Source organism: Lepidochelys kempii, chromosome 1 (assembly GCF_965140265.1).
Source record: "Lepidochelys kempii isolate rLepKem1 chromosome 1, rLepKem1.hap2, whole genome shotgun sequence".
Lineage (NCBI taxonomy): Eukaryota > Metazoa > Chordata > Testudines > Cheloniidae > Lepidochelys > Lepidochelys kempii.
This window is the reverse complement of record NC_133256.1, coordinates 12,842,410-12,869,250: the sequence shown is the minus strand read 5'-3', so window position 1 is coordinate 12,869,250 and position 26,841 is coordinate 12,842,410. Positions and strand designations below refer to the sequence as shown.

At 46.7% G+C, this 26,841-nt stretch overlaps 1 protein-coding gene across 2 annotated transcripts; it reads right to left on the bottom strand.

Moving 5' to 3' along the window:
* KLHL35 (kelch like family member 35) lies at positions 1-26,841 on the bottom strand. 2 transcript variants are annotated; one of them, XM_073334894.1, is made up of 7 exons: positions 26,681-26,841; positions 16,841-17,731; positions 12,385-12,569; positions 10,554-10,672; positions 6,388-6,576; positions 3,926-4,114; positions 1-2,758 (listed from the first exon to the last, which is right to left on the bottom strand). In XM_073334894.1, exons 2-7 carry the CDS (start codon positions 17,728-17,730, stop codon positions 2,570-2,572), a joined length of 1,761 nt encoding a protein of 586 aa, XP_073190995.1. In that variant the 5' UTR covers position 17,731; positions 26,681-26,841; the 3' UTR covers positions 1-2,569. The 2 variants fall into 2 exon arrangements, with proteins under 2 accessions (XP_073190995.1, XP_073191002.1); XM_073334901.1 differs by lacking the exon at positions 26,681-26,841 and adding an exon at positions 18,632-18,666.

Sequence of the window (26,841 nt, the reverse complement as noted above, 5' to 3'; positions counted from 1 at the left end):
AAGCCTATGGGCCCATTTTATTGTATCACAGTAAATCTTGTAAGGGCACTGACATAACTTAGTATTTACCTAGCACTCGAGCAAGTCAGATATTTCTCACACAGCGCCTAAGGAATAAACATCAACTTTGTCAAATTAAAACAAATAAAGGTCTGCAGAAGGATTTTAATCATCATTGTGAGGGGGCAGGAATGGTTAAGGACTCTTCAAAAACAATGTAACTTGGGATGAGATAAAATATTTGAAGACACTGAGCTTTTGGGGATTTGAAGGGTAGGGACAGAAGAGATGGTTCAGGAACAATAAGTACCCCCTGAGCCTTCAATACATAGATGGTCTCTGAGGTTCTGAAATGTTAAAAAAAAGAAGGTTTTCAAGCTTCTAGCTCTGGAGTGAGAAGCTAGAGAAACTCACTAAAGATCCTATGCCCACAAGATTTCCAGCCCAATATTACAAACAGCTGAAAAACTGTGATCCAGTTGCCTGTCACTATTAAAGGGAACCTACCTCTGAACAATTATGTGGTCCATTTATGGCCTCCTTACATAGGGGCCTTCAAACTCAATCAGGGGGATGCTGGAAGTGGGTTTAGGTCATGTGACACCAAGTACCTTGGAGTTTCTAAGAGGCACAAATCAGAGGTCCAGCACACAGTTTGGGAGCCACTGTAAGTCCTAACCTCATTGGACAATGCTGTCCCCTTGATGGGCCAATCAGAAACCATCCATTCCAGCAGTGGGTTAAGGACATGACCTGAAAGTGTAGTTCTTCTCTGAAGAAGAGGCATCCTGGGGCTCAGTGATTATTGTGTCTAAGGAGCTGTGCATCAAGTCTCCTAAGTTTACAGGTGAAAAGACCTTTTTTCTAATTGCCAGCTCAACCTACCTCTAAGCCAAGCTGTGTTCCGCCACGTGCCGTGTTTCAGTTCTTCACACCGCTCCTCCCATGGCGGGGAGCGCAGCACCAGGCAACCTAAGGCATGAGCGGGGAGGGGACGCCAGGGTAGAACAACCATGTCCAACAGGTTGGCTCAACCCAGAGCTGGAACAAAAGATTTACACTTTTTTTTTTTTTTTTTTAAGTAGAAGATTTTGTCAGGGGTCCAGCTGAGAATTCTGCCTGAGGTATCTAGTCTAAAGTCAGGCCCAGATGCCCAAAGTCAATGGGACCGAATGTCAGCGTGTAAACTCTGCATGCATGATGGCTGCTCTCTTGGCTGGCTCAAGGAATGGAACCAAAGTCCTCCATAGCTAAAAGGACAAATCTCTACAGCTTGAGCTAAGAGCCAGGCTTGCTAGCCAGGACTGTAATGTGCTCATACCCTCTGTAGATTGGGAAGAGAGGGAGACATAACACACCTTGACCAAGGGGTAAGGATACAATTCCATCATGGAGGTCATGGATTCCGGGGCAACTGGAACAGTGGGCTGGTGGTCAGCCCCAGGGGCTGCCGGAACAGCTAAGCAGCGGTCCCTGGCCCGCCAGAGCAGCAGCCGGAGTTGGATCAGCCCTTGTGGGTCAGCCCCTGCCACAGATGCAGTAAGGCTGAGTAGCTGCAAGCCCCAGCAGCACTCTGTTTGTCCCCCCTCTCGTCCAAGTGTTTTTAGGAAAAATCAGGGATAGGTCACGGGCTTCCGTGAATTTTTGTTTATTGTCCATGACCTGTCCCTGACTTTTACTAAAAATACCCATGACAGAATCTTAACCTTCCCACTGGGATGCATGTACAGACATCTCTGCAGGATCAAGGCCTCAGGTTGTAATGAACTGGGGAACTGGAATCTATAGTGAAACCTTTCTTGTCTTAAGCAGATACCTGGTAGGGCTGAGCTGATTAAAGGTCATTACATAGAATCAGATACCTTTCAGACACTTGAGAAGTTTTGACATTTTGAAATGTTTTCCCCCATCCCAAATTGGGATTAAAAAAAGGCAAAAAATCTGAAAAATGTCCACAAATTGAAAAATAATAATAATAAAATAAAATCAGTTCAAATCATTTTAACTGTTTCTATAATTTCAAAGGGTTTTGTGCAGAATGCGACCTTTTTTCCGTGTATGTGGGTGTGGGTGTAAATTGACTGAAATTTACAAGCAAAAATTCACTTAGTCTTGAACAACTGGAACTTTCCTTTTTTTAAACCAAAAGTTTTCAGAGTCTGTTGAATCAGATGCCATTTTGCCAACGGTTTCGGTTCTGACCAAAAAAAAGAAAATAAAATGTTTTGTCAGAAAATTGCTGACGAGCTTTACTTGAGACCTACTGGAGGGCACCGTCTTAGTGCAGTATTCCCTGCCCCGTATGTTACGTACTGCCCACATCCCTGCTCCCCCATTACAAAGCAGCATTCATCTCCACCAAAACAATGAAAGCAATTACTTAATATTTGCAGTCGTGACTCCCCTGACCCCCACCTTCCTTCCTGCCTGCATTGGTCACCTGACGTTGCTCTTCCACACAGACTGGCACATAACAATAATGAACAGGACAGAGGGTCATTTTTTGGCACTGAGGGTAACTGCCTTCTCCAGGGGGATTCTTCCTGGGGAGGGGAAGGAAGCGACAGGGTCATCTGCTCACACGTTGGAGAACGGTAACGCAGCCGTGGTAACTGGTGCAGCGTTGCAGCGGGGGTTGCTGAGCCACGTTCCCCGTCGCTGGGTCAAAGGTGAAAGCTTTGTCCGTGCCTTCCCCATTCTCATCCCGGCCACCCAGGATGTAGATCTTCCCACCACACACCGTCACCCCACAGCTCTCCTGCGGGCAGAGGGGAGGAAAGGATGGAGAGGTGAGGGTACCTCTTCCAGCTTTGTACAACAGGGTTCAAAGGGGAGGTTTAACAAGGAACGAAGTGCGGATCATGCTCTAGTCTCAACTGACTCCGCTTGGACCTGTGTATCTGCGAGATCATGCATCTAGCAGGGAGGGAAAGAACGGTAAGCAGAAGACAAGAGGTCTGGGGCCTGGATGGTGTGAGCCCCTGGGTGTCAGAAGGGCTGTTTCTGGGCGATGCTTGTGGATTTTTATAGACATCTAGAGACAAACAAGGGAGATCCTGCCTGAACCGAGTGAGGTGATCTTTTCTGTTCTATACTGTGCTTCTCAGAACTAGCAGATGCTCACAAGAGGCACAACAAGGCAGTTCGTCACCTCCGCGTGAAATTCACTGCACTTCAGGCTTAATCATGCAAGCTGCTGAGTAGAGCTGATTGAAAAAAGTCAACAGGGTTTTGGTTTGTTTAAATAGAAATACATATTTTTTAAATTTCTTACCGCATTTTCAACAATAAGAAATCTGACCTTTTTTTTTTTTAATTAAATGAAAAATTTTCAGGTTTTTCTTTTTTCCTAAATGAAAAAAAAGATCTGAATTTTTGTCTTTTCAAAAACCAATTTTTTTTACTGCAACCTACAGTTATACCAAAAACAAAATTCAGTTTCCCTTTCTGCCATTTGAAAATCAGAAAATGTTTACCATTTTCATTTTAGATGAAAAAGCCATTTTTCATTAAAAAAATATACATTGCCAGAAAATTTCAGCCAGCTGGAGTTGGGGTGGAGCAGTGACTATTTACATGCTGGGATTTAAGCATGTACTTAAGTGCTTTTACTGGATAAGGGTCAGAGCTCTTAGCACCTTGCCTTTAAACTTCTGCAAAGATTCTAATGTGCACAGAGGATATTCTAGAGCAGGGATTGGCAACCTTTGGCATGCCGCCCATCAGGGAAAGCCACTCAGGCCGGGCCACTCTCTTCCCGCAGCCCCCGTTGGCCTGGAACGGCGAACCGCGGCCAGTGGGAGCTGCGATCGGCCGAATCTGCAGATGCTGCAAAGTAAACAAACCGTCCCAGCCCGCCAGCGGATTTCCCTGATGGGCCGCATGCCAAAGGTTACCAATCCCTGCTCTAGAGATTTCTCCTTACCAGAGGTCCTGGGAGAGTGGCCACTTCTCTCCAGGTGTCTTTCCTGGGATTGTAGCTGAAGATTTTACTCAGGAGTCCACCCACAACGTAAATCATGTTGTCCAAGGAGACAGCATTAATGCACCTCTGATAGAAGGGAGTGGGAGACAGGAATGTCCATTTGTTCTCCTCAGGATTATAGCACTGGACCTGGGAGGAGAAACAGGAAATCAGCTATTGAAACACAGACTCTCGTGGTGTCCCTGCTCAGGCAAAATCCCAGTAACTAAAACCTAACACCATAGGCACCAATTTTTACTTTTCCCAGGGGTGCTCCACCTCTGCTCTGCCCTGACACCCCACTCCCTCCCCCCCAAGACCCCTCCTTTGCTCCTCCTTTCCCGCCTCCACTCTGCCCCTTCCCCCAAGGCCTTGCCCTTGCTCTTGCTCTTCCTGCCTCCTCCCAAATTCCCCCGCTCACTGGTCTCCGCCCTCCCCCAAACCTCTCCCTGAGCCACCAAACAGCTGTTTGGTGTCACCGCCTATCAGCTGATCAGCGGTGCTGCCAAACAGCTGTGGCTGGTGGGTGCTGAGAAGCCACAATTTTTTTTCTCTGGATGCTTCAGCCCCGAAGCACTCACCGAATCAGCACCTATGCCTTTGAACCCAACGCACATCGATGGCACAGTCCCTTTGAGCCAACACATTGCTGTGGATCTATCATAAAATGAATGAATGGGAGAAGGAGCATGGTCCTGTGAACAGACAACAGGACTTGGGAGTCAGGACACCTGGTTTCTGTTCTTGGCTCTTACACTGATTCACTGTGTGACTTCAGGCAAGTCACTTAGGCCCAGATTTGTAAAGGTACTGAGGTGCCTAACTCCCAATGAAACCAATGGGACTTAAGTGCCTACATACCTTTAAAAATGTGGCCCTTAGACTTCAGCTTTTTCAGAAGTATCCACTAATTTTTGGGGGCCCAACCAGATGCCTTAAGGGGCCCGATTTTCAGAAGTACAGAGCATCTGCACCTCCAAAAGAATTCAAGGGGAGCTGTGAGCCCTCAGCACCTTTGGAAAACAAATCAGGCCTGTAAGTGTCAAGTTGGCCCCCTGAAAAATAAAATACCCAAAGCCAGTGGACGTTTGAAAACGTAGGCCTCTGCCTCGCAATTCCCCAGTCTGTAAAAAGGGGATAATGCCTGCCTCCTGCAGGGGCGTGTTCCATGTCTGTGAAGTGAACTGAAGATAAAAAGTGCTGAGTATTTCTTATTAATATAATGATGACTATTAACTAGCGAGTCCTGTAGCAGCATATCTGGTGCGTGGAGGCCTTCCCCAGTCGGATAATCCCCAAGGAATAAGCCGTGTGATCATCTGAAACACTCTGAACATGCCCATAGGCTGCTGTCTGCCACTGAGTGTAGGTCTATACTGCAGTTAGACACCCACAGCTGGCCCGTGCCAGCTGCCTCGGGGTTGCAGGGCTTGGGCTGTTTAATTGCAGTGTACAGGGGCTTGGGCTACAGCCCAAGCTCTGGGACCCTCCAACCTCACAGAGTCCTACAGCCTGGGCTGCAGCCTGAGCCAAAACATCTACACTGCAATTAAACAGTCCCTGAGCCCGAGCCTGGCCTGCCCCTGCCCCGAGAGGACTAACACCACAGGCAACTGCATCCTTCAGGGCACAGTTTATTCTTCAGACACAATCCAACAGTTCAACCTCAGATCCCCATATAAAACTAGTCTTCCCCCTGACCCAGGGTCTTCTACAGGGGCCCAGAGATCTCTCCCCTTGCACATCTCCCCCCAGATCCAGGGCCTGCCACAGAAGCCCATTTCCCTTCTGAAGCTCTCCTTTCCAGCTTAGCCACTTGCAGGCTTCGATAATGACTGGATGAGTCTCAGCTGGGAAACAGCTCATCAGCCACAGGTGAGGCTGGTTCCAACTCCCCTTAAAGAGCCAGCTTGTGAGATAGCCCCCCATAAGGCGTAACCTGTATTGTAAATGTTTCGGGGGGGGTGGAGGGGGCAGGGACTGTCATTTCAGTATTTGTACAGCACCTGGCACAATGGGGTCTTGGTCCATGACTAGGGGTCCTAGAAACTACTGCAATCCAAACAACAATATTAATAATAATGAGGTAGGCATAGTCAATATTATTGCCTTGTTACAGCTAGGGAAACTGATGAACAAAAAGTGAGTGATTTGCCCAAGGTCACACAATAGGCAAGGAATGAAACCCAGGAGACTTGACATCCAGTCCTCTGCTCTAACCACTAGACAGCTCTCCCCTACTACAACCACAAACAGGTCAGGCAAACTACCCAGGCAACATCACAGCTGGAGAAGAGGGCATTGAGGAAGCACCTGAAAAAAAAGGAATCACACCCTCGGGCTCCTTGTTTACAAGACGTCTCAACCAAAGTAAACTTGCTGAGGGTTCCCTTTATCCTCGCCGTGCCCTGGCACCACGGTACCTTGTTTGTGTTTGCGCTGTCATCCACAGCGCCCCCAATCACGTAGAGCTTGTTCAGACAGGGGACCACAGCCGCCGAGCTCACCGCTTCCAGCAAAGGGGTGACGGCCGACCAGCTGTTGGAGAATGTATCGTAGCATTCCACGCTGGCCAGGCGGTAAAAGCCGTCAAACCCCCCCACTGCGTAGATCTGCCGTGGAAGGAGCAGAGTCAGTCGGCAGAAATCATACTGGGAGCGAGGGACACCGGGATATAGAATCTGACACCTGGTACTGGGCATAACAATCCCACAGGGGCATGTGCAAAAGCTGCCTTGGGGCATGGAAAAGAGACAAACGGTTAGAATGCAGAGTGAACTATTAACAGGAAGGTGTGTATAACAGAGCAGCTTGCCCATAGAGGCCTGGGATCACCCAATGCTAGTTACTTCTGAGGCACACTTGGGCAAGGATTAGGGGATTGCCCTATAAAGGGCAGCAAGAAGCTTCCTGGAGAGGGAGTTGCTCAGGGAGATCAAAACGGAGGACAACAGCTGCTGGGTGTAAGCAGGCTCCAGCAGAGAATCCTCAGTCTTTAAGGCAAAGGGACACCCCTGAGTGGGAAGACTGGGAGCAAGGACTGGATGGGGCTTTGAGCACTTTGATTTGGAATTTTTGTTAATTTAATAACTCCAGCTCCCAGGAGGGGCATTGATGAGCTGGAGAAGAATTTATATCTGGAGCTCTGAAAAAGAGGGGAAACTGAGGCAAGGTGCTTCAGCATCATCTCTGGCCACAAGGAGACACACAGGAGGTGACCTGCCCTGTTACTGTGCGACTGAGGGGCACCAAGACAGAGAAGAAACCCACACCTTGAACTCCACAAGGTAAGCAACAGGATGCCCCATTTTAAAACCTCTGGACTGCATGTTTTTCACACAAAGATCGAGTCCAGCTTTCTAACCACAAAGCTCTGTACCCTTCAATTATATATTTTATTGTCACAAGTATTAGATTTTATAATAGGCCATTTCAGCAACACTAGGCGCCTGATCAAACACTGAGATTTTTGTCATTGGCTTCAATCGAAGCAAAATTACTCCTATATCAAAATAGCCAGGAGTGAATGATTCGTACAGCCCAGTTGTATTCTAGCAGAGACAGAAGTGACTACTGCTATCACATAGAATCAGAGAAATGTAGGGCTGGAAGGGATCTTGAGAGGTCGCCTAGTCCAGCCCCTTGCACTGAGGCAGACCCAAGTAAACCTAGACCATCCCTGACAGGTGTTTGTCCAACCTGTTCTTAAACACCTCCAAAGATGTGGATTTCACAGCCTCCCTTAGAAGCCTAATCCAGAGTTTAACTACCCACATAGTTAGAAAAGAGTTTCCTAATATCTAATCTAAATCTCCCTTGCTCCAGATTAAGCCCCTTACTTCTTGTCCTGCCATCAGCGGAAGTGGAGTGATCACCATCCTATTTATAACAGCCCTTAGCATGGTTGAAGATTTATCAGGTTCCCCCCTTGGTCTTCCTTTCTCAAGACTAAACATGCCCTTTTTTTAAAAAAAAACAACCTTTCCTCATAGAACAGGTTTTCCAAACTTTTTATCATTTTTGGTGTTCTCCTCTGAACTCCCCAATTTATCCATATCTTTCCCAAAGTGTGGCACCAAGAATTAGACACTCCAGCTGAGGCCTCACCAGTGCCAAGTAGAGTGGGATAATTACTTCCCATGTCTTACATCCGAAACTCCTGTTAATACACCCCAGAATGAGATTAGCCTTTTTTCCAACTGCACCACATTGTTCACTCATTTATTTTGCGATTCACTATAATGCCCAGATCCTTTTCAGCTCTGTCGCCACCTAACCAGTTATCACCCACTTTGTAGTGGTGCATTTGATTTGTCCTTCTTAAGTGAAGTACTTTACATGCGTCTTTATTGAATTTCATCTTGTTGATTTCAGACCAATTCTCCAGTTTGTCAAGGTCATTTTAAATTCTAATCCTGTCCTCCAAAGCGCTTGCGACCCCTGCTGGCCTGGTGTCACCTACAAACTCTGTAAGCATACTCTCCCCGACTCCATTATCCAAGTCATTCATGAAAATATTGACTAGTACTGGACCCAAGACTGAGCCCTGCAGGACCCCAGTAGATACCCCCTCTCAGTTTGACAGTGAGCCATTAGTAACTACTCTGAGTACAGTCTTTCAACCAGTTGTGCACCCACCTTATAGTAATTTCATCTCAATCACATTTTGTAGTTGGTTTATGAAACCAGCATGTGGCACTGTGTCAAAAGCCTTACAAAAATCAAGCTATCACATCTACTGGAGGACAGGTCCATCAACAGCTATTAGCCAAGAGGATCAGAGAGACAACCTCATGTTCCAGGCGTCCCTAAACCTCCAACTGTCAGAAGCTGGGAATGGGCAACAAGGGATCGATCACTTGATGATTACCTGTTCTGTTCATTCCCTCTGGGGCACCTGGCATTGGCCACGGATGGGCTATTGATCTGACTCAGTATGGCCATTCGTATATTTTACTGCTTCCCCCCTATCCGCTAGACCACTAACCCTGTCAAAGAAGGAAATTAGGTTGGTTTGGCATGATTTATTCTTGAGAAATCCATGCTGGCCATTTCTTATAACCCTATTATCCTCTAGGTGCTTACAAATTGATTGTTTAATAATTTGTTCCTGTGCCTTTCTAGGTGTCTCTGTTAGGATGACTCGTCTATAATTCCTTTGGTCCCTCTTTGTTCCCCCTTTTAAAGATACCTTCCATGTTTGTCCTTCTCCAATCCGCTGGGACCTCACCCGGCCTCCATGAATTCTCAAAGATAATTGCTAATGGTTACACGATTGCTTTAGCTGGCTCCTGAATCACCCGAGAATGAATTTCATCAGGTCCTGTCAACTTGAATACATTCATTTATCTAAATATTTGTTAAACTGTTCTTTCCTATTTGGCTTGAGTTCCTTCCCCCGGTTGTCAATATTAATTGTGTGGAGTATCTGGTCACCATTAACCTTATTAGTGAAGACTGAAGCTTTAAGTAACTACTTCTTATTTCCTTTTATGTCCCTTTCTAGGTGAAACTCTCAGTGTACTTTCACCTGTCCGATTCTGTCCCTAAATGTTCATGCTTTTCTTTTGCACTCCTCCTTAGCAATTTGTCCATGTTACTACTGTACTTTGTGTTGACTCTGTGGTAACTGAAGAGCTCCTCTTGGAGCCGTATTGTCATCATCTTATTCTTCCTGTCTTCCCCTCCCCGCCTTTAAAATGGTCTCCTTGAAAACTGCCAGACACAGGCGCCAGCTTCCTCATTTCCCCGGGGGTCTCAATCCCCACCCCACCTCTTCCCGCCCCTGCTCCGCCTTTTCCTGCCCCATTCCGCCCCCTCCCCCAAGCTTGTCCCACCCTCATCCCTGGCGCCTCCTGCATGCCGCTGAACAGCTGATCCACAGCAGGCGGGAGGTGCTCGGGGGAAGGGGAGGAGCTGATCAGCAGGGCCACCAGTGGGTGCTGAGCACCTACTTTCTTTTTCCCATGCGTGTTCCGGCCCCAGAGCATTCATGGAGTCGGTGCCTATGCTGCCAGCTCTCCTGTATTCCTTTAGATCTTCTTCCAATGGGACCTGATCCTATGGGATCTGTCACATGTTCCTATATTATCTGCTGTTACCATGGGAGGAGGAATAAGTGCCGAAGCCCATAGGCACTGACTTCATGGGCACTCTGGGGCTGGAGCACCCACAGGGAAAAATTAGTGGGTGCTCTGCACCCACCGGCAGCCAAGCTCCCCCACCCCGGCTCACCTCCGCCTCCTCCCCTGAGTGCGCCGCGTCCCCACTCCCTCTGCCTACCTCCCAGTGCATGCCGCCGCAAAACAGCTGTTTTGGGGGGAGGGAGGGAGAGGAGCGGGAATGCAGCAGGGAAGAGGCAGGGCTGGGGCAGAGATTTGAGGAGGGAGTCGAATAGGGGCAGGGAGGGGGCAGAGACTTCGGGGAAGGGGTTGGAATGGGGGCAGGGCAGGGGTAGGGCTGGGGGCAAAGGGGATCAAGCACCCGCTGGCGCCAGCAGAAGTTGGCACCTATGCAGAAACCTCAGGTAATAGGTTTGGTCGACAGTCTATAACTTTAAACTGCAGACTGAGGGGAATGAAGTACGTACCTTGCCCTGAAGGGTCGCCATCTTGTGCCTCCATCTGCCCTTGTGCAGACAGGCAACTTTGATCCAGACATTCAGCTGGGAGCTCAGCACCCAAACATCGCTGCTGTTGATGTGCCCTCCTGGAAGACAGAGAGGCCCCACACCATCAAGGGGAGAGCCACCACCATCACCTCAGAACTGGGGGCTCTGAGACAGCTTAGTGTAAATGACAAATACCACCACCACGCACTGATGTAGTGCTTGACATAGGGATCTCGCTTGTAGAGGCAGAAGGTGGAGAAGGAGGAGAAAGAAAAGTCTCAAAGAATGTCAGCCATCCTTACAGGATGGGGGACTATCCTGAGAAGCAGCGACTCCAAAAAAGATTTGGGGGGTTCGGTGGATAATCAGCGGAATGTGACCTCCCAGGGTGACACACACTGTGGTCGTTCTTCTTATCGGGGGCAGACCTTGCCAACCCAATTTGCGGCAGCCTCCTCAGCGGAGCGCAGAGCCCTCTGACCACCATCCAATCTGGTCCAAAAGCTGTCACAAGAGATGGGAGACGTTGTCGGTCTTTGGCCACACCACAGCCACATGGTCCTCTCGTTGGCCTCAGGAGAGGAGGCTGGCTTGCAAGTTGACCCAGGTCCATTCAAAAATCGGTTCAGAAGGACCCATGAGCATGGTAGTAAATCAAAGTCAGGTACCCACAGGGTCAGGTCAGTTATAACAGACTGGTTTCTGTTGCCAGCTGCAGACCATTCTTCATGCCACATCGACATTGCAGGGAAATCTGGGCAGGGCAAATAAGCCCACAACAGGTGCCTCAACCGCAAGCATGCTCTTGGGTGGTCAAAGAAGTCTGTGTGTCATGGTAGGCGCAGGTTTGCCCTGATCTTCTCAGGTTGCTACAGCCAGAATGGCAACGATGGATGTGTGGAAGAATAACGTTGCTGGATGTGGGGAGCCAAACACGGCATTAGCAATGACACGGTGGTGAAGAGCTAATGTGATCTTGGGATGCATAAACAGGGGAATCTCGAGTAGGAGCAGAGGGGTTATTTTACCTCTGTATTTGGCACTGGTGCGACCACTGCTGGAATCCTGTGTCCAGGTCCGGTGCCCACAATTCAAGAAGGGTGTTGATAAATGGGAGAGGGTTCATAGAAGAGCCATGAGAATGATTAAAGGATTAGAAAAAATGCCTTATAGTGAAACTCAAAGAGCTCAATCTGTTTATCTTAACAAAGAGTAGATTAAGAGGCAACAGTCTAAGCATCTACATGGGGAACAAATATTTAATAATGGGCTCTACAGTCTAGCAGAGAAAAGTATAACATGGTCCAATGGCTGGAAACTAAAGCTAGACAAATTCAGACTGGAAAAAAGATGCAAGTTATCCAGTGGATATCGCACTGGAACAATTTACCAAGGGTCATGCTGGATTCTCCATCGCTGACAATTTATAAACCAGGATTGGGTGTTTTTCTAAAAGCTCTGCCCTAGGAATTATTTTGGGCAAGTTCTGTGGCCTGTGTTAAAAGGATCATCAGACTAGATGATCACAAAGGTCCTTCTGGCCTTAACATCTGTGAATCTGTAGCCAAGGAGATATATTGGGAATGAATTCTCGGCCGCTTACACTTCCAACTATAAGTACAAGGAACACTGCTAACCACTACAGCGTGACAAGAGCAGAAACACACATACTGCATATCCTAGACGCACACGTAAAACAGACCCGGGTGACTCTGCAGCTGGAGAGGAAAGCATCACAGAGCCTGAATTGGCAGTTTCTCTCCGAAATGCTTGGAGGTGTAGCTGCGGGGCTGTTGGGTGGGTTTCTCACCTGATATATACACGTCATTCTTTAGGGTGCAGGCTGCAAACTCCGATTTGGTGTACCCTGGCACGCTAGAGAGTGCTGTCCACTGCCTGCTCTTCGGGTGGTACATATCAGTGAAGGGGAGCTTCAAGAGGCCTTTCTTATCACAGCCGCCTACAACTACTATGACCTCTGCTAATTCCATGAACCTAGAATGAGAAACACATGGGTAAATATTAAAGCGACAGTCCCAACTTTCTGTTCTGTCATCATACTCCAAGCTTTAGCCTCCTACCATACTGTCTGGTAGAAAGCACTATGATACCTATTACCATGAGGAGTCTCATTGGGATAGGCAGCGTTATCTAGTGGATATGGCACTGGATTGAGAGTCAGGAGATCTGGGTTCTATTCCCAACTCTGCAACTGACTTTCTGGGCACCTCACTTCACCCCTCTGTCACTCAGTTCCCCCTCCCATCCTTTGTCCGTCTTTGCTATTTAGATTGTAAGCACTTTGGGGAAGGAGTTGTCTTTATTATGGGTTTGTGCAGTTCAAAGGCATTGTCCAGCTTCTGTTAAATAGAGTCAAAGTTAAAAGTGACCTCCGAAACTCTCCACAGGATCGGCCCAGCTACCGGAAGTCCCCACTCTGTGATCATTCTCTCTCCTGACAGTTATGTTCCTCACAACCAAGAAAGCTGCCAGCCTCAAGAGCAAGACCAGTGACCATGGGAAACAGAGCTTTCTTGGCAGCTGGCCCATGGCAAACTCACTGCCAGACGAGAGGGGGGAAGGTGGTTGGGGTGTTAGCTTAGGACTTGAGAGTTCAGTTCCCTGCCTCCAGGCTGATTCCCGTGGACAAGTGTCAGAACACGCTGCGGCAGCATTCCGTCCAAACTCTCAAGACTGAACACAAGGTCTGTCATTCCAGACCAGACCCTTGCCCATCAGTGGCCCATACTCGCTGCTTCAGTGAAAAACAGAACAAACTAAATCCCCCAGTCAAGCTGTGCAATGCAACAGATAGCGGGACTCCCTCCTGACCCCTATGGACAATACCATGCTGGGAGAAGTTGCAAATGCTTTGGATGATAGGATTAAAATTCAGAATGATCTGCAGAAATGGTCTGAAGTAAGTAGGATGAAATTCAATAAGGACAAATGCAAAGTACTCCACTTAGGAAGGAACAAATCAGTTACACACATACAAAAAGGGAAATGACTGAGTACTGCAGATATGAGTCAACAGTGTAACACTGTTGCAAAAAAAGCAAACATCAAATTCTGGGCTGTATTAGCAGGAGTGTTTTAAGCAAAACACAAGTAGTAATTCTTCTGCTCTACTCCGTGCTGATTAGGCCTCAAATGGAGTATTGCATCTAGTTCAGAATGTCACATTTCAGGAAAGATGTGGACAAATTGGAGAAAGGCCAGAGAGGAGCAACAAAAATTATTAAAGGTCTAGAAAACATGACCTATGAGGGAAGATTGAAACAATTAGATTTGTTTAGTCCTGAGAAGAGAAGACTGAGAGGGGACATGATAACAGTTTTCAAGTACATAAAAGGTTGTTACAAGGAGATGGGAGAATAATTGTTCTCCTTAACCTCTGAGGATAGGACAAGAAGCAATGGGCTTAAATTGCAGCAAGGGAAGTTTAGGTTGGACATTAGGAAAAACTTCCTAACTGTCAGGGTGGCTAAACACTGGCATAAATTCCCCGGGAGTTTGTGGAATCTCCATCATTGGAGATTTTTAAGAGCAGGTTGGACAAACACCTGCCAGGGAGGATCTAGATAATACTTAGGCCTGCCATGAGTGCAGGGGACTGGACTAGATGACCTCTCAAGGTCCCTTCCAGTCCTATGATTCTATGAAAGCAGTTGATACGCTCAGGCATGAGATTTGATTACGCATCACTCAGCATGTATGATTACAATGCTATCATTGGCCATGAAATGATCCTGCCCCTTTTCAAATCCATTGGACTTAAATCCATGTGACTTGCGGCAGTAAATTCCACAGACTGATGGCACCCTGCATGAAACAGCAATTCCTCCAATAGCTCCTAACTTTAGAGAAGAGCTGATAACGTTGCTGCAGCTCTGGGGAAGCAGCGTGGCCTAGCACGCTGAGCACCGAGCGGGGGATTCTCCAGTCACATTTCTTGCACCCACAATGTGCTTTGGGTGCCTATCCCTTAAATTAAAAGCCACTCAAAACAACACAAAAGGATTGTCCATAAACAGTGGCTCCGGCACGCACCCTGCCCACTGCCTAGAGCTAATGAAAACCAAAAGGGGGGAATTGCAGAAGATGGACACTTTGTCTTATGTTTTATTTAACTTCTGATTGTTTTGATCCATTCTGTAGTTAGTGGGAAAATGGGGGGTGGGGAGAAGAAGGGAAAATTTGCAAAAAAAATGGTGGGGAAAAGCGTTCCCCTTTTCCCACCAAAATTCAAAATTTTGGACCAATTTTTTCATAGAAATTTCAAAATTCCAAAAATTTTGGCCAGCTCATTCCAAGATTGTGAACTTCAAGTCGTCTTCTCTGGTAAGTGGGGATAACAACATTAGCCTGCTTTGGAAAGCTTTTCGGGATGTACAGGTGAAGCAAGGGAGGAGTAAAGAGTTGTATCTGGCAACGGGTTACAGTTGTTAGAATCAGAAGGGACCATTATATAGTCTAACTTCCTGCATAAAATGGGCCAGAGAACCTCACCTCGTAACTTCTACATTAAGCCTTCAACTTTTGTTTGAGCTAGAGCCTAGTGTTAAAAAAATATCTAGTCTTGCTTTAAAGCCTTCAAGTGATGGAGAATCCACCACAACCTGTGGTAACTTGTGCCAATGGTTAATTTAACCTCACCGTTGACATCGTGCATGTTTTTTCCACTCAGATTTTTCTCACTTCAGCTTCCAGCCATTTGGTCTCATCCATCCTTTTTCTGATGGATTAAAGAGCCATCTACTCTCAGAAATCTCTTCCCCATCTAGCAGCAAAGTGCCTGTAGACCATGACCAAGTCACCTGTTTGCCTTCTCTTGGATAAACTAAACAGACTGAGCTTCATTAGCGTCTCACTACAAAGGCATGTTTTCGAGACTTCGAATCATTCTTGTAGCTCTTTTTTTTTTTTGAGCCCTTTCCAATTTAAGCAAAGGCAATTTAGGAAGGCATTAGCATGAGGAACCACATAAGTAGCTCATGTGAATTTTAGGGACTTTTAAATAAACTACTACCACTAGCTAACACTTATGCACAAGTCTTTTCAGAACCAAGACTATTGGGCTGCATTATGTTCCTTTACTGCTGGGAAGAGAATCATCTTTCCCTGCTGTGATGCATGATTCATATTCAACCCTTAAAGACATGTGGGGACATAATGTTTGTGTATTTACATATATGTGCGTAATGGTCGACAATGTAATCAACAGTCCCTGTTTATGCTGTATTCTGATAATTCAGGGATCAAAAGAACATCCTAGCATTTAAATGAATTGTAAACACCAGATATCACTGTGTTCACCTCACTTTGAAATATACAGCAAATAATCTGTGAATGGTGGAGGAACAAGCAAATTGCCTTATGTTAATTTGTATAGCTAAGTACCGGTGATGGACCCTCCTTCAAAGTCATCCTAATTACCTATTGTTCCCCAAGGGACTGCAACGTGTCAAAGGCGGCTTGAAATTGTATAAAAGATCTTTGGATCCTGATCATCTCAGATCTGCTTGATGCTTCATCAGGGAAAGCTTAAACCACCAGCTTGGGATCCTAGTGCTGACTGGTCCACCCTGAATATGATATTGGACTATGAACTATTTCTAAAAGAACTCTTTGCAACGACAAAGCTCACCATCTCTGCTATGTATCTGAACCTCAAGAATTAAACTCATGTCTGTACGTATATTGATCTTTTAACCATATTCTTGCTCTTTTCTTTTTTTAATAAATTTTAGTTTAGTTAATAAGAATGGGCTGGGAGCGTGTATTTGGGTAAAATGTGGAATATTCAGTAACCGGGGAGGTAATGTGTCTGATCCTTTGGGATTGGTCAAACCTTTTTTTTATGTGATGAAATAAGATTTTCAGAAATCTTCATCATATTTGACTTGGGTACCTGGATGGAGGCCTGAGGCTGGGTACTTTAAGGGAACTGTGTTATTGACTTCTGAATAATTAGTGTGCTAATAAAGAAGCTGTTTTATGCTGGCTTGATGAATTTAAGTATTGAATTATCCACTAGTTTTGGGGTTTGTCTGCCCCATTCTTTGCAGTTCACCCTAATTGAGTGACCTCAGCTGGCCCCCACTGAGACCCTGGTCACACCTGCTATGTAATTAATAGTGAAATATTTTGGGCTGGGTTCTACAGGAGGTCAGACTAGATGATCACAATGGTCCCTTTTGACCTTAGTATCTAGGAATCCGTGACTCAGGTATGCAGCTTTAGGAAACAGTTTCTGTTTTTACCTCCTAGGCCTTGACCGCAGAGAGCTGACTTCATTCCCAAGGATATAGTACTTCCGTGCTTCGTGCAGTAAAGGGATGCACTCCTTGGAGTCCTGGATGAGCTCATCCATTTCAACCTGTTCCAGAAAGTACATGGGATCCAGCAGAGGGAGGCGCACGTGCTCGAGGAGATCCTTCAAAGCCCCTTTCCTGGTGGCAACATCATGCCGTACCCACCGCATCACCGCTTCGAAGACCACTTCCTCCTTGGGGACTACCAGCTGCTCATCTGACAGATACTTGACCAGCTCCTTCACGCTCAGCTCCAGGAACTCCTCGTGACATGACACCTCCACGAAGCCTTCTAGCATAAACCTCTTGCTCTTCTCAGCCAGGGAGGCAATGGAGAATGAGTCGGCAAACTTCAGGATGCCCAAGCAGTTGCACGGGTGAAGCTGGCCTTCAAGGAAGGTGACGCATGCATCCGTGAGCTTGGAGATCTGAAGCAAGTCAGATAGCTCTAAGATGTCTTCAACATTGTCTTCCTGAATGACTATGTTTCCCCCATACATATAGTCCAGGAGGAGGCTCATGGTGGAGGCAGAGATCTTCTGGATGTTGATGATATCTTGGTGACCTTCCTTGAGGCTACCACCGAACATGGCCCGGAAGTAGGTGCTGTTGGCTGACAAGGTGGCCCGATGGCAGGGGAACTCCTGCCCATCGATCAAGAGCACAACATCCGTGAAGATGCCGCTCTGCCGGTAGGAGTTCAGAGTCCGGAGGATTTGCTCAGCATGGCAGGACCCACTGCAGAGTTTCATGTGCAGCTTTTCTTTGCTCTGCTCTCGAGTTGCATTTTCAAGGCTGCTTGTTCTGTAACTGGATTCTTCTTTTATCATCTGATGCATCCTGATTTCAGGGCAGGGGCAGAGGGGAAAGAGCAAGGAACACAATGAAATAGTTGTCAAATTACTGGCAACTAACATCAGCTCGTAAGTATTGGCTAAAATTGCTCTTAAGTTAAAAGATTTTGTTGCATGCACTCACCCTAACATTGCAACAAACCTTCAGTTCCCTGGGACTTTCTGGTTGTACACATGGTCATAAGGAACTTCACAGCAACATCAGGAATTAAGGCCCTGATTCAGCAAAGCACGTAGCCACATACTTAGGTTTAAGCACATGCTTAACTCCCACCGAATCACCAGGATGTGCGCATGTGCTTTAGTCCTTTAATGAGCCATGGCCAAAATTCAGATTGTCTTACTCTCAAACCACAGACCTCTATGCTTGTGCGGAAAGGAAATCTCTGACCTGTAGCTCAGAGATCAGCTGAGCATGCAACAGAAGGCAATGGCACATGCATGAAGAGATCCTGTCTGTGCCTGCTCTGGTTCAGTTCCCTGATTCCACCAGCCATGGGCAACCCAAGCACTGTTCTCTAGGCCTACACAGGACCCACTGTCACTCACCAGTTAGAGACAGACACACCCTAACCCTGGAGCCCTCAGAGCATCTCCCTGGAGCATCCAGCCCCTGGGTCCACTCAACACTCACATTGTTCACAGAGTTGCTGCTCCCACAGGAGCAAGACACCCCAGCTTACCAGTTCCACCTGAGATCACTGCTCCTCTCAACTCACAGCACTTGTTTATAGTGAAAACAAACAGAAGCAAAGAACAGATTGGGGTGATTGCCCAAGTGGAAGTATTGAGAACAAATGGTTACGTGTAAAATAAAATCATCACACATTCTGGAGCCTAGATTTAATCAACAAGATACTCTTGTGTCTGATAGGGCAACGCTCACCCAAAGTCCTTGCAGCAATATAAAGCCAGGCTGGCTGTGACACTTCCTTCATGAGACAAACACGCTGTCAATTTGCCTTCTTGATGGAGGAGCCAAGGTGTCTCCTGGAACCTCTAAATAGATCAGATTTTTTAGACAAAGGAAATGTAGTGGATCTAATTTACCTAGATTTCAGTAAGGTGTTTGATACCGTGCCACATGGGGAATTATTAGTTAAATTGGAAAAGATGGGGATCAAAATGAAAATTGAAAGGTGGATACGGAATTGGTTAACAGGGAGACTACAGCGGGTCCTACTGAAAGGTGAACTGTCAGGCTGGAGGGAGGTTACCAGTGGAGTTCCTCTGGGATCGGTTTTGGGACCAATCTTATTATTGCTCACCTCGGTACAAAAAGTGGAAGTGTGCTAATAAAGTTTGCGGATGAAACAAAGCTGGGAGGTATTGTCAATTTAGAGAAGGACTGGCATATCATACAGGAAGATTTGGATGACCTTGTGAACTGGAGTAATAGTAATAGGATGAAATTTAATAGTGAGAAGTGTAAGGTCATGCATTTAGGGATTAATAACAAGAATTTTAGTTATAAGCTGGGGGCGCATCAATTAGAAGTAATGGAGGAGGAGAAGGACCTTGGAGTATTGGTTGATCACAGGATGACTATGAGCCGCCAATGTGATGTGGCCATGAAAAAAGCTAATGCGGTCTTGGGATGCATCAGGCGAGGTATTTCCAGTAGAGATAAGGAGGTGTTAAGTACCGTTATACAAGGCACTGGTGAGACCTCACCTGGGTGCGCAGTTCTGGTCTCCCATGTTTAAGAAGGATGAATTCAAACTGGAACAGGTACAGAGAAGGGCTACTAGGATGATCTGAGGAATGGAAAACCTGTCTTATGAAAGGAGACTCAAGGAGCTTGGCTTGTTTAGCCTAACTAAAAGAAAGTTGAGGGGAGATATGATTGCTCTCTATAAATATATCAGAGGGATAAATACTGGAGAGGGAGAGGAATTATTTAAGCTCATTACCAATGTGGACACAAGAACAAATGGATATTAACTGGTCATTGGGAAGTTTAAACTTGAAATTAGACGAAGGTTTCTAACCATCAGAAGAATGAACTTTTGGAATAGCCTTCCAAGGGAATCAGGGGGCAAAAGACCTATCTGGCTTTAAGATTAAACTCAATAAGTTTATGGAGGAGATGGTAAGATGGGATAACATGATTTTAGTAATTAATTGATCATTAAATATTCATGGTAAATAGGCCCAATGGCCTGTGATGGGAAATTAGATGGGGTGGGATCTGAGTTACTACAGAAAATTCTTTCCTGGGTGATCTGGCTTGTGAGTCTTGCCCATATGCTCAGGGTTTAGCTGATCACCATATTTGGGGTCGGGAAGGAATTTTCCTCCAGGGCAGATTGGAAGAGGCCCTGGAGGTTTTTCGCCTTCCTCTGTAGCATGGGGCATGGGTCACTTGCTGGAGGATTCTCTGCTCCTTGAAGTCTTTAAACCACGATTTGAGGACTTCAATAGCTCAGACATCGGTAAGAGGTTTTTCGCAAGAATGGGTGGGTGAGATTCTGTGGCCTGCGTTGTGCAGGAGGTTGGACGAGATGATCATAATGGTCCCTTCTGACCTTAGTATCTATGAAATCAGAACAAGACTTTGTTTTGGTTCATAAACAGGACACTGCCCTGCTGACAGTTTCTTCTTGTAGATTTCGTACTCAACAACTGGTTCAGTATGTAAATAGGCCTCCAGCGCGAGGCATACAATAAACAATACACAAGCGGCCAGACACAGAGCTAGGTGGTCTTACCTCCTGCCTCAAAGAAACATTCCTGAGGAATGTCACGTCCTGGTGGCCTGCTTTAATCCCAGGACCTTAACAGAATTTCCAGTATAGATACATAACTCCTTCAATACTATCCGTACGTACATTTTGCAATGATTAGGACACCCAGAGGGCTACTGGCTCAGAGACATCATATGCCACGCTTTGACGAATTACTGTGCATACGTGTGACCCAGGGGACCCACATAAAACCCTACGCAACCCATGTGTCCTCTGCCAGTTGGCACCAGGGCGTCTCCAGGTCACATATACACCTTGTGATTCGATTAAATGAAATATGTTGAAAACTATCCCAAGCTAACAGCATGTTGAGGAAGGGCCCCCTTTACGTTGTCAACCTCATTAGGCGGGTCTTCAGTGCCTCAGCCCTCCAGCCAAGTCATGCAGCCAAAATGGATGAACCCCTTCTGGGTAGCAAAAGTCCAGCAAGCTACCTGCGCTCACCAGGGTCTTGAGCCGCATTTCTGGGCCCTTTAAATTCCACCTTTCACTCAGACTTCTAAGCAAGCCTTGTTCCATTCCGGGAGCCCAGGTCACTTCCCCAGGGGCCACACTGGGGAATCCAGGCCACACACTACTCCGGGTCCCAACCCAGCCACGTACTGTTGCCTCCAGTTTGCTACTGCTTTTCCCTGGGCCTTTTCCCACCTAGCCCCCTGACTTTCACCCATTACTTTAGGGTCACAGTTCTCAGGTCCTCTCCCCCCAGATCCAGCTTGTTGAGCTCCTTTGGTGAGAGCAGAGTCCCTTTCCTTATTCCTCTTGCTCTAGCCAGGAACTGACCAACTTAGGTCCTGCAGCTCCTTTTATCTGAACCTGCTGGGCTCTGATTGGCTGCTTCCATAAGGTCTCTCTAGGAAGACCCAGAGGACCCACCTTCACTGCTCCTTTCCATGGGTGGGGTTTGGTAGGACCACAGGGTCTCCAGAAGAGGGCCTCTCTTGGTCCACCCAGTCACAGGTACAAACAAGGAATAATTTTGTAACCCCCAGCTATAAACATGTAGATAATTGAAAGGAAAATTACTGTCTATTCATGGTGCTTATATGGCCCCATATCACAGTACCTGAGCACCTCACAATCTTTAGTGTATTTATCCTCACAACACCCCTGGGGTTCATACAGGCCAGTAAGGGGGTTCGGTCACTGGCTGCCTGATAACCCTGGGTGTCTTGTGGCTCTGCAGCTTTGGTCCAGAGCTCTGGCCCCAACAGTTGGCTAGCAGCCCACAAGTCTTATGCTGGCTTTCCCAACGTGGGTTCCCAACCTGGGTACCCTTCCAGCCCTGAATTCTCCCCAAAATCCAGCCCCTCTCGCCAGATCCTCCCAGAGAAAGGGTTCAGTTCACTGCCTTTACAAAGACAGGCAGCCACTCCAACCTGCCAGCTTTCTAGACGTGCACACTGTACTGATGATTTATAATGAAAACAAAACAAGTTCATTAACCGTGGATTAAGTGATGCCAAGTTAAAGAGCAAAAGGTAGAGATGGTTAAAAGCAAATAGAAGTGAAAACATGCATCTAAAAGCCAAATTTAATCTTACATAATACAGTCTTTATTCAAGATGATTTCTCTCACTCACAGTCTCCTTGCCAGGCTTTTACTTGTCAGGACTCATCACAGAGATCAAATGGATTGGTTTCTTTGTTTTCCCAGGTGAAGTAAAAGATGGAGTATCTCTGTCCTGATATCTCCAAAGGGATGTTTTTGGCCCAGTCTACACCAGGCAATGAATGAGGTCAGTACAGCTACGTTGGCTCAAGGGTGTGAAAAATCCACACCCCTGAGCAATGGAGGTAAGATGACCTAATCCCCGATGTAGGCAGTGCTAGGTCAACAGGAGAATTCTCCTGTCAACCTAGCTACCACACCTGGGGGAGGTGGATTATCCACGTTGGCAGGAGAACTCCTCCTGTTGGCGTAGGTAGCACCTTCACTGAAGCACTGCAGTCTCCTGTGTCTCTCTGGGGTGCAGGGGTCATGTTAAATTCTCTGGCTCTTGAGTTCAGAACAGGATACCCTCTCTGCCCCCCCCCACTGGTTTAGCTCAATGGCTTTGTTTACTGCCAATATTTAAATGGAGGTAACCCACATTCCTTGGTCTAAGACACACCCATTTATCACTTTTCCCTAAGCAAGGGTGTCTGGCCTTAAACATGTTTTAGTAGCATCATACACAGAGAATTCATGACCTCACACAACGGTAACATAGGTGTTTTACAATGATATTCATAACCACTGAGTTATTAGCGTTCACAGGACACCTCACAAGGCCCATTCTGTAGAAAGATTCTGGCAGTAGCGTGTAGGGTGGGAATACAGAAGGGCTTAGGCTCACGGCATGACCGCATGCCTTCAGCGGAGATACACCAGGGGATGAACTTGGCTCATTATGCAGCAAAGAGGAGCTACTAGGATTACAGAGGGAGATTTAAAAAAAAAAAAATCCTTCCCAGTAATTTCTAAGACATATACATCTGGAACCACGGACCAGATTCAATGTCTTCCAACATCCCTCCTGAAATCCCATTTCCATGGTCACTTCTCTTGGCCTGTCTGCTGAGATTAGCCACAGAGGTACCAATGGTGGTAGGGTTTTGGGGATACCACGAGGAAATGGATTGAGATCCCTAGACTCATTTTTGATGGGGAGCTGACCAGCCACGCCCAGCTTCTCTTCTGTCCATCTCACACACACGCAGAACACCGTGACCCCCACCCACAATCGTCCATTTTCCAGGCAGCTCCCATTTTCCCTCCATCGATCCTTTATTCTTCTTTCCATAAATGCAGACGTACCTGTCGGCACAAAGCCCCTGGGAAAGCTAGACCGGAGATGGCATTGGTGAAAGACACCAGTGGGACCAGATCCTCAACTGGTGTAAATCAGTGTACCCCCACTGAAGTCAATGCAACTGCACCCACATCACAGGACTGGTCCTCAACTGGTGTATCTGCAGGCAGCAGTGCAAGGGGACCGAGAAGGCCCACTCTTCCACAGTTAAGAGAGATCTTCCTACCCAAACGGCAAGAGGCTTACAGGTAAGAGCAATAAAGATGGAGATCATGTTTAATGCCCCCTTTCCTCTTAAAGGGAAGTAACCGGGGTGCGCAAAGTCAGGGCTTGTTCTCTTTTGTCATCCTCTTCTTGCATGTTTCATTAGCCTCCCATTGCCTTTGATGGCTTCTTTTCTGACAGGGCAAGAGTAAGCCGCAGCCTGAGCAGCGCTAATTGCAGCTCTGCTCTCTGGTTTCCCATTGTTCTGGCTCGCATTAGGAATAACCCAAACTTCTTGCCCTCTCGTGAGCCCACAGACTATTTGCTAATGCCAAGCACCTGGCCCTGACGAGGCGATTCAGAAACCACTTTATCCTCCAATAGCTCTATCCACCCTTCCCACCCAGGGCCCCTTAAATTGGGCTCTTTGGTGCTGCAGGTCCGGTTTCCAAACATAGGGACCGTAACAGGGCACTCAAATCCCTTGGCTGGATGCTCTGCTCTGCACTTCAAAGGCCATTTGGGCACCTAATTACTGATACAAATGTCCAAGATGGGAATTCAATGCCCTATTCAGACACCCACATTTGAAATCAGGGCTCGACTAGCTGGAAGGACGACTGTCAGCATGTGGCCTAAGAGATGGGCCAGAAGCAATCCCCCAGGCCCAAACCTTCCCACAGGGGTTAACTGTGTAGCTCAGGCCTAGCTTTGCTACGTGGCTTTATACCAGATCACACCCACCAGCACACGGACCCCACAGGGCTCAAACCTGGGACCTCAGCACCAAAAAGCACTTGAGCTTAAGCAGTAACTCCATCAGCAGCTCTTTGCTGTGCTGGAACCAGCTACTACAGGAAGATGTGACCAGATGCACCATGCTATTATTATTTAGCTCTCATCTGTAGATCTCAAAGTCCTTTACAGAGGAGATTGGTATTATCCCCATTTCACAGAAGGGAAAACTGAGGCACAGAGAAAGGAGGCGACTTTCCCAAGGTCACCCATCAGGCCAATGTGGCAGAGCAGGAAATAGAACCCAGGTTTCCGGAGCAACAGTCCCGCGCTCTAACCACTAAACTGCCTTCCTTGCTAGTTGTATTAGTTTGTTGCCCAGGGGATGATAACGGGGCTAAAGAGCTCTCACACTATTATATTGTACTGTTGAAACTAACAATGATGAAAACTATGGCTTAAGACCTGGTCTCTACCAGAAAGTTAGCTTGGGATAACTACACCACTCAGGGGTATGTAAAATCCACACCCTGAGCGGTGTAGTTCAGCTGACTTAAGTCCCCATGAAGACAGCACTAGGTTGATGGAAGAATTCTTCTATCAACCTAGCTACCACCTCTTTGGGAGATGGATGACCTAAACCAACAGGAGAATTCCTCCAGTTGGCATAGGCAGTGTCGACACTTGACATGCTACAGCCGTGCAGCTCTGCCGCTGTAGGAAGTTAAGTGCAGATGATGCCTAAGGGGAGGGGAGGGCAGTGATCTAAATAAATAACTATAGTCAGTTTCTAAATTATGGTTCAGGTCTTTAATCCAGCATTTACTCAATTTAATCTGAATTCAGATCTGCCTCAAGTCTCACTTCTTTGGGACCAGAAATGGCCCAAGGCAGAACTGCCTAAATTCTCCATCACTTGGAGATTATATTATTACAAAACACACACACGGTGCCTTTCTAAAAGATAGCTTCCTTCAACCACAAGTTGTTGGTTAAGTTCTATGGCCTGTGTCATATAGGAAGTCAGACCCAATGACCATATTGGACCCTTCTGATTTTAAAAATCTATGATGGGAAACAAAATTAAGGAAAATGGTTGTGTGTGACTTTTAATCATCAGATCTTTTTTTTTCCCCAACAAAAGATGCCTGCTGAACTTGGGGTAGACTCATTTTTAAAAAATCGGAGCGTTCATAATTTAGTGTTTTAGAATTTATGGATTTAATTATTTTGGATAATTCCATTGTGGACAGAAGCTGAGCAATCAAAATTGGCAACCAGGGGAAAAAACAGAAAAAAAAATGAGTGAACAAAGTCTTAACTGAAAATCCAAATAATTTGGCAAAAAAAAAATCCCATATTAAAATAATTTTCACCAATTTTTTAAAAACAAAATTAACCATTTGGGAAAAGATGCCTTGGTTTTAGATTCATTTTCAAGGCCATTTCTGAAACCTCTCTTATGGATTTTGCAGTACAGGTGTCAGTGAAGCATGGAAAAAATCTCCTGTCATTTACGAAGCTTTTGCTCATTCAACTTGTAAAGCTTGACAGTTTTGTTCCCCTTTCCTATATAATCACTGGACTATTCTGTGCTCACTGGTACAAAGTGGCCTGATTTCACTTTCTTTTACAACAGTGTAGATCAGCAGTAGGGTATCATATAGGGAGGAAGGATGATCTAGTGTTTAGGGGACTGGACTGGGACTTGAGAGACCTGAGTTAAATTCCCATCTCTGGCACCCCGGGTGACTTTGGACCACTCAGTTTCTGTAGAGTTGGGAGAATGGCACTTCCCTGCCTCACAGGGTATCGTGGCGGTAAAATCCATGAATGACTGTGAGATGCTTTGATGCTGAGAGCTCGAAAAAACAGAACCATCAGTTGAGTTACGCAGGCATAAGCGAGCCCCGGAATGTCACTAAGAGTCCTTTCGTTATGCATCTCAAAGAAAATGAAATTGATTTCGACTGAGGTAATTCATCTGAGTTAAACAAAGAAAACCCTGAAAGCCACCTGCACAGAGCGCGCCTTGGAGCTGTGACACACACGAGCACCAGGACTTTGTATAGCATGGCATCACACTGTACAACGAACAGCACAGGCGTGTGGCTGAGGATCGGACAATCCTTGCCCCCTCCCAGCCCTGATCTCCAAGTGCCACGCTAGTGGTGAGAGTGCACAACCCTCCACATTAACCTGGCTCAGCGGGGCTCCTGACAGCTAGCACAAAGAGAACCCCTGGGTGTCAAGCCAAACCTCTCGCTTCCCGGTCCACCCCCTTTACTTAATGTGCATGAATCACAGGGCAAAGAGGCCACTGGTCTCTGCCAGTTGTCACTGCTGCCATCCCCTCCCTGCACAGCCCGCATGGCAGGTGCCCAAGTGGCTGACTGTCAGAGATCCCTTTTGTTCAGAAAGAAGGGGTCCCTCATCCGCAAGGCAAGTACTTACCTGGACCACAGCTAGGGCCAGTGAAGCTACAACTGTGCCTCCCTCACAGGGCTGCAGGAGGCATTGAGGAGAGGTGGAGAGATCAGCCCTTCTGAGGCTGCTGGGGAAAAGCACAAAAGCTCACACAGGGAGAAAGGGGGAGTAATCCGCTTTTGTTCCTC